Source organism: Anarrhichthys ocellatus, unplaced genomic scaffold (assembly GCF_004355925.1).
Source record: "Anarrhichthys ocellatus isolate YVR2014 unplaced genomic scaffold, GSC_Weel_1.0 scaffold61, whole genome shotgun sequence".
NCBI lineage: Eukaryota > Metazoa > Chordata > Actinopteri > Perciformes > Anarhichadidae > Anarrhichthys > Anarrhichthys ocellatus.
Genome location: NW_022280091.1, coordinates 1,158,341 through 1,171,654, shown reverse-complemented (window position 1 = coordinate 1,171,654; position 13,314 = coordinate 1,158,341). Strand labels below are relative to the sequence as shown.

Genomic DNA, 13,314 nt, shown 5'->3' with positions numbered 1-13,314 from the left:
CACACACACACACACACACACACACACACACACACACACACACACACCTTCAAAACGATGCAAATACCTTGTTCTGTGACACGGTGCAAGCCATGCTGTCTATCTGCTCCTTGATGGCCCCCATGGCTTCATCCACAGCCTGAATCTGCTGCTCATAACCAGCCTGCTCCCTCCGCAGCTCCTCCAGCTCCAGGGCCACGGCGTCGGACTCCTGCACGCACGAGCCAGAACGTGAACACGTTTGATGAGTTCACCAGAGGCACAAGCAGATTGAGCATCGCATGGAGAGGACGACTCTGTGTGTGTGTGTGTGTGTGTGTGTGTGTGTGTGTGTGTGTGTGTGTCGGCATACCTGCCGCTTCTGCTTCAGCTTCTTATTGAAGGCGTCAGCTTTGGCCTTGGCTGCGTTGAGTTTCTGCTGGGCGGCTTTCAGCTCCTTCTCCCTCTCGGCCTCGGCATTCTTCATCTTGTTCTCCAGCACCTTGTACTTCTCCTCCGCCCGTTTCTGCACCTCCTTGGTGACACGCAGCGTCTCCTCACTCTCCTCTGGTTCAGCAAGCACACCACACAGTTAAGTTAGCACAAACAAAAAAGATTAAACCAGGACCAGTGTACTTTTTTTTTTTTTTAGATTTCACAAATCTAGTGTCTATTTGTATTCAGTATGTTAAACTGTGTGTTTGTGCACATTCCAGCATTCTGACCAATGGCCTTGCGCAGCCTCTCCAGCTCCTCTTGCTGCTGGTGGAAGGAGCTCTGCTGCACCTTGGCCTGCAGAATCTGTTCCTCCTCCACCTTCAGCTCATACTGCTGCTTCAGCTGACGGTACCTGGAGGGAGGAAGTGCAGCGAATGAAGAAGAATATGAGATAATGAAATCCAGAACACACCAGGAGGATGTGAAAGCAGAGTTCAGGCCACTGAGTTGGTGATGTATTTTGAGAATTTAAATTTCTTAGAACATTTGGGAAAACTTGGGAACAAAAGCCTGAATGATACAGGATTTATTTTAAGGCAAATATATAGATATCTTTAAAAATCCATAATAATATGTCGGACAAATATCTTTTATAACAAACAAAATAACCTGTATATGGATCCCTTATATTAGGTTTTCTTTTTAAAGATGCTTGATACATACTGAAGAGGAGATTATGAAGTGAAAACGTGTCGGTTCCCTCTGGTGGACAAACTATGTAACAGATGAAACTGTTTCGAAATGACCTCCAACATGGTAAGTTTTCAGATAGACCGATAAAGATGCATCCATCATAAACTAGTGAGTTTGTGTCTGCGTACTTCTCCGCGGTTGCCTTAAGGCTGGCCAGCTGTCGCTCAGTGTCCTGGAGCTGGGCCTCTTGGTCATTCAAGTTGTCGCGAACCTCCTTCAGTTCCTGCAGGCTGGTCAGGACCGATGCTGACTGGGAGCGAGCGCCTGGGAGAGAAAGGGCACCGTGTATGAAAAATGTAATATTACATGTGTCTAGTAAGTCCAAACTGGTATTCCAGGTATGCGCAGACGCTTTAGAAAACACTGATGAATCAAAACACGATTGTAAGCAATAAATAAAATATTTGAATGTACAAGAAAACAAGTCGTGGCATGTTTCAAAGCAACCGCACATACCGCAGGTAACACACACATAATCTAGCACGAGTCTCACCTCCGCTCAGAGTCCCCTGTGGGTCGAAGATGTCCCCTCCAAGAGTGACGGTCTTGGTCATCACCTGCTTATCGAAAGCCACTTTTTTGGCGTTGTCCAGGGTGTCGCACACCAGTGTGGAGCCAAAGACGTACTCCATGGCCTTGCGCAGGTCAGACTCGTAGCCCACCAGGGACAGAGCTGCATGGACGTTGTCCTCTCCGACCTTGCGAGAGGGGGTGGGGGGGGACAGACGGAGAAGAGCCGGGGCTTTTAGGATCAGACAGAGCGACGACTCAATTTCTGAGCCGGGCTGTGTTTAGATGTCTCACCAGACTCTTGGCGGTGTTCACCACTCTGTCGCCGAGTGTCTTGGCAGAGATCTTGTTCAGGGGAATGATGGTGTACCGCCGCTGCAGCTCTCCCTTCTCCAACAGCTTCTTACCAGTCACCTGGCAAAGACAGAAAGCACATGGTCGACTCCGGTTACACTGTCCCACTGGTACGCAAATGAAATAACAAACACCATTACATGATTGCACACCGTCCACTAACACACCTACCTCTGTGTCAACTACAATGTTATAGAGGCGGCCTCCTGCAACGACCTCCAGTCCTGTTGCGTAGGAGACGTCCCGGACTGTGATCAGGTTCGCGAGCAGCCCCTTCACTTTGCTGCGGTCCCATCCTCGCTCTGGGTCCCTTTAAGACGGCAAAAAAAAAAAAAACATACATTAAGCACGACACTATAAATCTTTTCCGGGCCGAGCAATACGATGAGATACCTAATTTCATTTTACATTCGAAGCATCTATTGATGTTTTCAAATGGAGCTTTCGTCATGCTTTATGATGTCATCAAACTTAGAAATGGTAAGAAATAGAATTTTGTGTTATTGTAGTTATATAAAATGAAATTTATGGTGCTGTTAAATTGCTGCCAGGCCGCCCCGTTGACTAAGACCCGCCCCCTCCCTTTGTGTGCAGCAAGCTGGAGAGCAAACTACGTTGTTTTTGACCGCAGGGAAAATTATTTTTGAATGGCTAAACGCAAACAAATATGAACTGAAGTAGAATATTTGGTTGGATATAAATGCGTTGTGAATTTTGGAAACGATCACATCTATTTTTTGTTTTTCACCTGTGTAGATGTGCAGGACATTTAAATTCAGAATACATTGATTAATCCTTTGGAAAATATTATTTTGCCCTAAAATAGTGTTTATTTGCAAAGGGACAAATACGGAGAGACATTGACAGTTTCAGAATGAGTGCGTGATGAACGGTGTGAATGTGTGTACAGCTCGAGCTAATTTCCAACGCATTATCAGAGGGCAAACTTAACAGCACGTCTAGATTCACAACATACTGCACAGTTAAAGATACGAGCGAACCCTTACTTGTAGTCGAAGCGCAAGTTGGGGAAGCGAGACACAAGACGCTCATAGGTCTCTTTAAGTTTAGCGACCTCTCTGGACAGCTGCCTTCTTTTGTCGAGCAGATTCTCCTCCTTTCCATCTGAAATGCATACACAGACCCTACATGTTAATACAAAATGCGTAACATGAGGAATGCCATGTGCACCAGAGGCTGACCTCGTGCAAAGCGCTGCTCTCACACGGTACCTTCATAGTTGAGCTTAGCCAGCTCCGCCTGAAACTTCTCCCTGCTGCTTGCGACAGCCTGCAGGCTGTCCTGGTCCTTCTTGTAGCCGCTGTCCATCTTTTTCACCTCGGCCTGTTTGGTCTTCAGCTCAGCCTGGGCATGCTTCAGGGTCATCTGGGCCTGGACGGAAAGGAGGACGGAGACAAGACGGATGAACAATCTTTGAAAATGAAAGGAAAGAAATTGAGTATTTTCTCAATGAGGAGGGAGTTTAGAAACGGCAGGCCTGTGATGCGTGTTCATGCTTTTGACTACAAATGTCTGCACTGCAAACTTGCTGATGAACGTAAACTGGCAACCTGAAACACCACGTCCCCGTCAGATACATTCATGCCCTTTCCTCACCTGCTTGGCCTCGGTTTCGGCCTTGCTCATGTCATTCTTGCAGGTCATCATCTGGCCAGCCAGCGTGGCCTCCTCTCCGTCCTCGTTGGTGGAGAGGCCCGCTGACACGGCCCTGAAATGCTGCTCAGCTGCCTCAAGGGCCGCACTGTCCTTCTGTCCCTCCTCCTGTAGAGCCTGAAGCTGCTCCGACAACTTAGAAACTTCCTTTTCTTTTACCACAAGCATTTTCTTGTCCTAAGGACGAAGGGAAACAACCGCTGAAGTTTTGGTTTTTGACAAGAGATTAAACAAGTCATATGGGCACAAAGTAGCTGAATGTACTGTCCTGTTACCTCCTCCATACTCTTGACAAGCTCATTCCTCTTCTTGGTTTCATCTGTGACGTTCTGTTTTTTCAGGTCGAGCGCACTCTGAGCTTTGGCATCCACACGTTGCACGTCAGCTAGAGTCTCCTCCAGGGATTTTAATACTCCACTCACCTCCTACAGGTGAGCAGATAAACATTAAAAGCAAAACCATGAGACTTAAGATTTATTTTCTTTGTTGGGGTTTCATAAAAACATAGACAACATTGAATTTTGATGGGCTACAGACAATTTTGGACACTTCTTCCAAAATGTCTTTCAAAGCCAAGAGGGTCAAAGATTCAAATGTTTAACTTCCGAAGAATGCGGGAGAATTAAGTGTTCCAGCGTACCTGGTCTTTCTTCTTCTGCAGCTCCTGAATCTGGGCCGACAGCTCCTGGACTTTGCTCTCATTCTCGGCCATGCTTGCTTGCATCTTGGCGATGTTATCCTGCATCACCTTCAGATTATCCGCCGACTTCAGCTTGGTTTCCTCGGCACACACAAACAGCCAGGCCACGTACAGCCGGGACAGGTGCTGGATCTCACGCATCAGCTTCTGGTACTCCAAGTATGATGATCGTTCCTGCAGAGGGAGTAAAGTTTAGAAAAAAGGTTGAAAAAACAAATGACTTTACTGCTTCATTCTTGCCATTACATGTCAGTCACAGCAGGGATTTTGTATGTTTGGACTTTGCATTGGACATACCTCTTGGAGTTTATGCATGGTTGGAGTGATTTCCTCATCCAAAATCTTGGAGGAAACAAAGAGAAACATTTCAACATTAGTTGCAGTTGTATTCGTGGAATGAAAGGAGATAAATGAGTAAAAACAAGTTGGGATGTCTAACTTACCGTCTGAATCTCCTTCAGCTTGGCCTCCTTCTTCTCAATGGTTTTCTGAGCGCTAATCTTTTTACACTCGTACATCCTGGTGCCCGCTGCCTCCTCGATCATGGCAAGGATCTGAAAGCAAAGAGGTGGTCATTGGGAGACTCGGAAAAAGACGGGATGACTGTATGAAATAGTACTGACGGTGGACAGCACGTGCATGCTTTACCTCTGGTGGCTTCATGTTTAGAACTTTGGTGATCCTCCCCTAAAGTATCGGAAACATCACAGGATGTAAAATACTTCCGAGGGTTACAAACACTACCTCGCACACTGCTGCAGACACAAAACTGACCTGCATGATGAGGAAATGCGGGTTGTTGACGTTGAGGCCAATAGAGCAGAACAAGTCCTGCACCCTGGTGTTGTTGGCATTCACTCCATTGATGAGGTACTTGTTCCTGCCACCGATTACCACCTTAAACACAGTTGTATAACACAGTGGTAGTACCAGCATTGCACACAATGACCAGTTGTACACCAGTGACAGAGCTGTTGATCTATTTCTTGGCCAACCTGTCTGGTGACGGTGATCTCATCGTGGGTTTCAAAACCCAGAGGACTCTGGCTTTTGTTGGAGTTGTCAAAGGTAATAGACACAGTGGCCTTGGTGATGCCACCCTGTCCATTTTTGTAAACCAAGTCCTGGAGGTTGGAGGCTCGCACCTTTCAGGTGTAAATGAAACAAAAAGAAAACGTTGCAGGTTTCAAGAGAGACCGGTATTCCTGAGAGTTAAGATGCTTCTAGCTAACAGTTAGCTTACTGACTCTGTTTTGGTAGTTGCCGATAGAAAAATACTACAATACCCAACTGTGCAACATAATTTATTTAAGGTCAACAACTAGGTGACTTTTAGCCATAGAGCGTAATGGCCTTGTAGCCAACAACACACTTACATGGCTGAGGTTTGAAATGCCTAAAAGGAAACATATCGAGTCCAAAATATTGGACTTGCCGCTGCCGTTCAGTCCCGTGATGGCGTTGAACAGCGGGTCAAAGCCGTTGATCTCCGTCCTCTGTGCGTAGGACTTGAATCCTTCAAGAATAATAGACTTGATGTGCATCTTTAGGCTGCCCTCCCCGCGGACTCAGGAGGCAAAGTTTGCGGTGTTTGAAAACCAAATCAGCAATTAAAAAGTCGAAGCACTAGGTTATCGCCCAGTGTTTACAACCGACAAACAGGAAAACTCGCTCTGCTCTCTTCTAACTTGAATTTTGGCGGCAGGCATGGAGCCGCTGGTCCGTCCCCTTCGTGCCGGAACAGGACGAAGAAATAAATAAAAAATCTTAACATGATTTGTGTGCATATTAAATGAATGTGTCAATATTGGAATATGATTGACATTACATTTAAACATAATATGCAAAGGACACCGTTTCATATATATTTATGTTTATTTTCGTCGGGGAAATTTGAGGACTACTAAATGCTCCCCGTAGCCTGCAGCAATGTTGTGGAGCCACCTGTAGGTAGAAAAGATGAACTGCAGATGGAAGAAATAATAGCTCACCCCGTGTCAAACGTGGACAACCATAGATTGTGGACAACAATTAGATTTAGGAAGGTTAACGTCAGCGACGGTCGGTGTATTTTAGCCATAGCTAATACAAGTATGTAAATGCTAATTGCTTTTGGCCTACTGTATTTTATTGTTTTTATAGATGATTCTACCATGTTCAAAAATGAATAGCGTGAAGCATAAAGCCATACTCACCATTAGGAACGACAGAAAGTCCTAGCATTAATGTCAATTACTTTGACCAAATATATATATATATATTAATTACTTGGGTTTTTCACTACAAACTGATCATTTATTAGTATCATTTTCTGTTATTTTCTGTTTCAATGTAAAGCCCAAAGTACATGTATCAAAACCTTCTCAACAAAGCAAGAAATATGAATAAAAATAAATCTGGTGGGGTAATGTTGAATTCTGTATTTACTCTTTTGTGGCCTAATGGTGGGGATTATCAATATATTGATTGTAATAAATAATCAGCCATATATGGTAATTCAGTTGTAGGGACTAAAAGAAGTCATGAGCTACCAAACCCAGGACACCACAGACAAAACCCTATGAATAATCAAATATATTGTACAAAGTGAATAACTGACACCACATTAATGATTCCACCTATAAGAATGCTAAAGGCAGAGAAAGAAAATAAATGTGTAGTTGTTTTTATTTGTTCTCCATTTGAAATTCACATGTTTACAATAACGCACAATGGAATACTGTCAAGGATGAATAACTTCACAAAAGATCACAAAACTAGATTACACAGTTAACAAATATCAAGCTGCTGGAAACTTGCATTTGCCACGAAGATACATTCAGCAGAGTATTGATGCAAAAAGACATTTCCTGGTGAATAAGCCCTACTAGTGTTAACAGAAGCCACAAGATTACACTCCACAGCTCATATACGCAACACAAGTTACCTTGTGTCGTTTTCTAACATACGCACGCATCTTTAAATTGACACACAAACACACACAATCGTCGTGTCGTTCCATTATACGTCCATGGGCACGGGACACATGGAGAGACACACCAAATTGAATGCGTAGAAGCAGATCTGTGTGAGGACAACACAGTCTCCTCGGTTGGAGTAGAAGGAGGTGGGCTTGATGTAGGCCCAGTCAAAGTTCTGCAGGTTCAGTGACCTCTGGCAGTGCTGGTCGCTGAGGACGACCAGGGCCCGCACGAACGAGTATTTGGCCGAGCAGCTGACGGCCGTCACCATACGCACCTTGTCAAAGTGCAGCAGGAAACAAGGGTCGTCCTGGAGCCACAGAGACACAGAAAGAGATAGCATTAGGCCTACTTGTAAAAAAAATTACAAAAAATGTAAGTTATTAAATCAGAGCTGACACATTGCTGTTAAGTTATGTGAAAGAACACAGGTCACTCAGTTCAAATTGATTCAAATCTGACAATAAACCTTAGAGGTGATGCCGGATGTATGACAGCAAATGGCACAAATAAACCAGGAATAACCTTGTTGATAAAAACAAGCATCTCAATAATTTATCTGCATCAGGAAAACTCTGATGTTTGAAAGATGAAATGTGGTTGAAAGCTGCACATAAAGCTACATCTTCAGTTACGCTTATGTCAACCCCAGATTTACATTATTATCAAAACATAATTGAGGTTGTGCACAACAATATAGGTATAGGTAGGTAAAGATGTATTTATCTTTTTTCCTATATCTGTTTTACATATCTTGTTTTTTATTTAGGATCCCAAAGACAGATATTTCCTTTTTGGGTTCACATGCAGTAGCACGTAGCACTGAAACAATAATTACATGAATTACAATGTGAAATTATAATTTGAGATAAATTACATTTGTTCAAAGCTTTCATAAGTATAAAGAGTAAAAGTGTGATTATTTATGAGAACACACAGTTTGATATATTATACGTGCCAATCATTCTTTCTATAGAAAACTATAGGAACTAATGCAATAATAAGCAAAGAGAATAGCAATAAAAATTGGTAATTGGGTTAATTACCACATCAGGGTCCCGTCCATCAACAAGAGTCAGGTCTTGCAGAGTCCAGACCTCCGTCCTCCTGTAGCACTCCTGGATGCTGGAGCGTTTGGTGTGGGACTTCTTGGATCCAGACTTGATGGACGGCTGAGATATCTGACATCGCACTATACATAACTGCACCACTTTGTTTTTTAAAACTGCGGAAAAAGGAGAAAAAAACATATACATATATATAATGTTTGCATATAAATAGGCCCACTGCAGCACCAGACATTTCATCTGCGGTAAAAGTAAAACCTCTTTCCAGGCCTCATAGCATACTGTACAAAGGAAAGGTTGAGCACATTTCCCTACAGATTCTCTACAGCCAAGGTAATATTAGGTGCCTGTAAATTAAAAATCCCAATGATCATCTTTAACCCCTTAAAACTGCTCTCAAATGACCCAATCCAACATTTTTTAAAAAGCTGTTTACCTGAGACACAGAGAAAACTTCTCCCGTCGGTCTCCTCGTCGATCTCAATAAACTCCACCAGTCTCTGTTTTTCAGGTCGGAATAAAACTCTTTGCATCTCCTCCCTCAGAAGAGACGACATCACTGGAGAGCGGACGAAGAAGAATCGAGATCAGATGATGCGGTGGAAGGGTGGAAGCTTTAAGAAAAAAAGAAAAAAAACAGAAGCAGTAAGGCAACAAAAGAGTGACAAGAGATGAGAAAATCCGAGGGAGGAATAAAAAAAGAGAAATCGCAAACACTGGTGGGGATGTTTCCTCTGGTCAGACCGCGTGAGAAGTAGTGGTCGTGGATATGAAATGAGCTCTTACTCCGCCACACACACACACACACACACACTGACTCACTCACTCCGCTCCACTCCACTCCGAGACTGTCAACTTCTGATGATCTATGTTAATCTTTCATTAAAGTACTGCCTTTAATACCAACGTGCCCAGGAGGGATCGAGCAGAAAGGGAGCGATTAAAGGCCAATCTCTTCATCAAGGTGCCCTTTTATTGCTTCAATTAAGATCCATTATACCAACGCCGATTTCAGGTTTCCTGTAAAATATGGATTCCACTCTTGGATATTTGTATTTACTTCAGCGTGGAAGTTGTGTGTCTCACCCTGAAGCGCAGATATACAAGGAGCCTGCCCTATGGTTTTAAGTGGTTTCCTCACAACCCACTGATTTTTCTTTCCGTGGTCTCTCTCTCCACTCACTCACATATGCAGTAGATGGTGATGTATGTATATATATATATATAAATATATATATGCATATATATGTGTGTGTGTGTGTGTGTGGCAGGGTGCCCGATAGTCGTCTGTGATTAAACGGTTGTTGTGTGGGAAAAGGATGTCCCACAGCACTCTGCATGGTTTCCATTACCGTGTAGTAATTCAATCTCTGAGCACAGGTACGATGGGGTGAAGCACTTAAATGGAGGGATTTTACAAGCACATAAAGGATGCTATATACACTTATTTAGCGAGCATGGCTCCACGAGACAATTTGCCTGATGTACTGATAAACAGGACATAATATTACACTTTTTTTTCCTTCCGTCAAAACAGCATGGGAGGACGTTTTTCCATGAAAAAAAAAAACAGTCCCGGGGTGAACCGGACCAAAGCTGTGATTTGATTTGATTTGTTAGCAGGAAAGAGTGTGGCTCCATTGGATTTGTCACGTTTTTGTTTTTTTCGGACAACTAAGTGCTTTATTGTTGTTGTTGTTGTTGTTGTTGTTGATGATCGTTTCTGCGGGTGTTCCCTTGACAGGCTCTCTGCCTCTGAGATGGAAAGATGAGCGCAGGGGCAGGAAGTATGGAGGACAGGAAACATACAAGTGTTGAATCTCATGAATAACACATGGGGTTTTATTGTACTTATACTTATCATAAACTTCAAACGTCAATTGAAAGGGTTTGTAATTGTACAATAATATGGGAGACAAACCCAGGGAGTGGCTTTTGTAATGTATATGATGGATAGCACAATAATTAAGGCTGCGGGGTTTTTCCATTGGAAGTAAATGGAAACACTTTCAATGCGTCTAAATCTGTATTTGTAAGAAAGTATTTGTCACGAAGCATTCCCATTATCCCTGGCTTATGTTGGGACATGCAGTAGCAATGGAAGCCAGGATACAAACGTATAGCAATATATTTCAATAGTGTTACCTTGTGGCTCCATGGGAGGAGTTTGGAAAAAGAGGGGCGCGAGGACTTAAGAGGAGGTGTGTTCAAGGTTTAGGAGTAAAGTCAAAAGGACCCAACAGCGAGGATGAGGAGCAGATCCGTGTGAAGCACTGGTGGGACGGGATGAAGTGAACGAAGCATGGGGAAGGAGGAAAAGAAGAAGAAGCTGCTGGGGAAAAAAGAAGAGGCTATGAAGTATTAAAAAGGAAGCAGGAAAGGAGGGAAGACATGAAGGATGCACGGAGGAATAAGACAATATAACCGGGAAAATGGAATGAAAGGTGAATGTGGAAAAAAAAGATCAGGTTGTGGAGATGAATTAAGGATTGAATAACATAGATGTATGCAGGAAGGGCTGCTGAGCCAAGGAAAGGTGAGAAGATGATTTATAGGAAAAGGAGAAGGAAGGGGGGGGGGCAGATTAGGACTAATCCGAGAAAAGAATAACCCTAAAAGAGCTGAAAATGATGACTGAGAAAAAGAGGAAAAGAGCGGGGGCAGCTTGAGTTCACAGAGAGAAGATTGTTGGAGAGAAAAAAAGAGAAATAAAAATTGTGAGAAGGTTCAGAGGTTTAATGAGTGCATGCAGGAGGAGAGAATGAATGAGGCTGGCACTACACTGAGGAAGATAGAATAGAGCTAATGAAAACACTTTTTGTTTAATGCATAAGCCTAAGGCTGGAATTTCTAAAATGTTGTTTTCATAAAATAGATTCTGGATTATAAAGTTTGCAATTTTTGTGATACTATTGTAGTATTATGAATGTCATTTGATATTTAAAAAAAAGATAGATTAAAGTTTGCTTCGTATAATTGTTGCAGACATTTTACCTGAACTGTTTTTCTTTCTGGCCTTTTGCATTTGAAAAACTTTTAGTATTCAAGGTTTTGGTCTTTGCCAGGAGTTACACAGATGTTTTGATGCATTGTTTATAACTAATATATCAGTTTTTCCTGTACCGATGTGAGGGTCCCGGGACATAGGATGTCGTATCTAAACATATTATAATGCCCTCTGAGGCCAATTTGTGATTTGTGATATACAAAATAAATTAAATTGAATTGAATAACACCAAATAGCTTGCTTGCATTGTGTTACAATTGTAACTATATTGGAAAATTGTGAGGCCAATGGAGTAGAAGCACTGCTGGGTCTTTGTGGTAATCAGCTGCTCTTTGGATTCAGGTGTACTGTGCTTATTTCATCATGTGAAGGGCTCATTGGGTGAAATATGTTCTCAAAAGAAATATAAATTGCAAGTCCTCTTCAAAAAACAATCCAAAGCACACTGTAGGGTTTTTGCAAAAATGTAAATGTCTTTATCCTACAAATGTATTTTAATTAAATCCCCTCAACTTATAGGTGTTGATGTTCTTTTATTTGTGCACGATGGTGTTGTGAACATGTAAGTGTCTTTTTTTCTAAATTGAATTGTCAAGTAAACAAAACAGGGAGTTGATCAAGGAGGTGACCTTTGCTCCAGTGTTTCTGTGTTAAAAAAAGGGTGGGCAGTTTATGGTCACTAAAAGATGATCAAATGATCTAATTCGAGGAGCCATTTCTGGACATGACGCAAAATGAGTCCCACAGGAAAACAGGCTTATAAAAATAAAAAAGCACTATCATGATGTTTCAATATGCCAAAAACATTTAGCCTTGCCTTGGAGCGAAGATGGTTGTGAAAAAGCCAGAACAATATATATATATTACTCTTTATACACTAAATAGGAGAAAATGACTCCAAATGCATCTCCCACCTTTCTTCAACCAAAAGCTAAAATACTTCATTCATTCAGGAAAAAGATCCTGAACCCAATTGGATGTTTATCGCTGCTGAGGAACATGGTGGCACCTCGTATGGTGGCCTATGCCATCAGTGTATGACTGTGTGAATGCTGACTTGTGCTGTAAAACGCTTTGAGTGGTCGATAAGACGAGAAAAGCTTTATATAAATGCAGTGCATTTACCACCTCCATAGGGGCTGCTTCTCCTAACGTAGATTTGATCACTGCTGAGAAAATTACAATTTCCCCTCTCTGGGGATAAACATGGGGTACGGAAATATTTGCCAGAGGGGGGTCTAAGGCTTAATATTGCAGGGGCCACATTTGAGCTTCAGCACCGTGCCTCATCATGTGATGTACGAGATCACTTTCCCCTTTATATTACCAAACTCCTGACAATACTGCCTTTAGTATTATCCCTACAGCTACCTCCCTGCACGTCAACACACTTCTCTGGGTGAAGAAAAGTTGAGATTGCCCACAAACAAAGGGGCTGCAGAACTGGATTTACACACACACACACACACACACACACACACACACACACACACACACACACACACACACTTTGATGGCTACTTTTCCAACAGTTGTTTGTTAGAACTGATAATGACCTCATGCATTTCTAGTGCTGCACTGGTATAGGAGGATGACACAGCCAAAACCTACTAATGTAGCGGAACTATCATAGGAAAGGTGGCAATATCCAGGTCAATTAAACATAATGTGTTGGGCAACAACTAAGCTATTGTTTTGGTATTAGTTTCAAAATCAGGATTACGATAGATCTCTTTTTAACCTTGAGAATTTTAATATGGGTAAATGTATTATACAGCAGTTTAAACTGTGGGTTTTGATACTTAACAGTGGTGTAATCCTGACAGGAGAGTTTTGATTCCGCAACAGTGAGAGAGCATCTTGTTTATTTTC

At 42.5% G+C, this 13,314-nt stretch overlaps 2 protein-coding genes across 2 annotated transcripts; both read right to left on the bottom strand.

Annotated features, from left to right (window-relative positions):
• Positions 1-49: 49 nt before the first annotated feature.
• Positions 50-6,080, bottom strand: smc2 (structural maintenance of chromosomes 2). Its single transcript, XM_031871896.1, has 18 exons — positions 5,785-6,080; positions 5,404-5,553; positions 5,183-5,305; positions 5,057-5,095; positions 4,852-4,962; positions 4,706-4,750; positions 4,349-4,582; positions 3,984-4,133; positions 3,652-3,885; positions 3,267-3,426; positions 3,042-3,159; positions 2,206-2,344; positions 1,975-2,094; positions 1,664-1,868; positions 1,299-1,434; positions 705-829; positions 353-546; positions 50-211 (listed from the first exon to the last, which is right to left on the bottom strand). Exons 1-18 carry the CDS (start codon positions 5,950-5,952, stop codon positions 50-52), a joined length of 2,613 nt encoding a protein of 870 aa, XP_031727756.1. The 5' UTR covers positions 5,953-6,080.
• Positions 6,081-7,408: 1,328 nt separating this feature from the next.
• On the bottom strand, positions 7,409-8,992 carry exoc1l (exocyst complex component 1 like). The gene is made up of 3 exons (XM_031871895.1): positions 8,872-8,992; positions 8,415-8,593; positions 7,409-7,678 (listed from the first exon to the last, which is right to left on the bottom strand). The coding sequence occupies exons 1-3, from the start codon at positions 8,990-8,992 to the stop codon at positions 7,409-7,411; spliced, it is 570 nt and encodes a 189-aa protein (XP_031727755.1).
• Between the last annotated feature and the right edge of the window lie 4,322 nt (positions 8,993-13,314).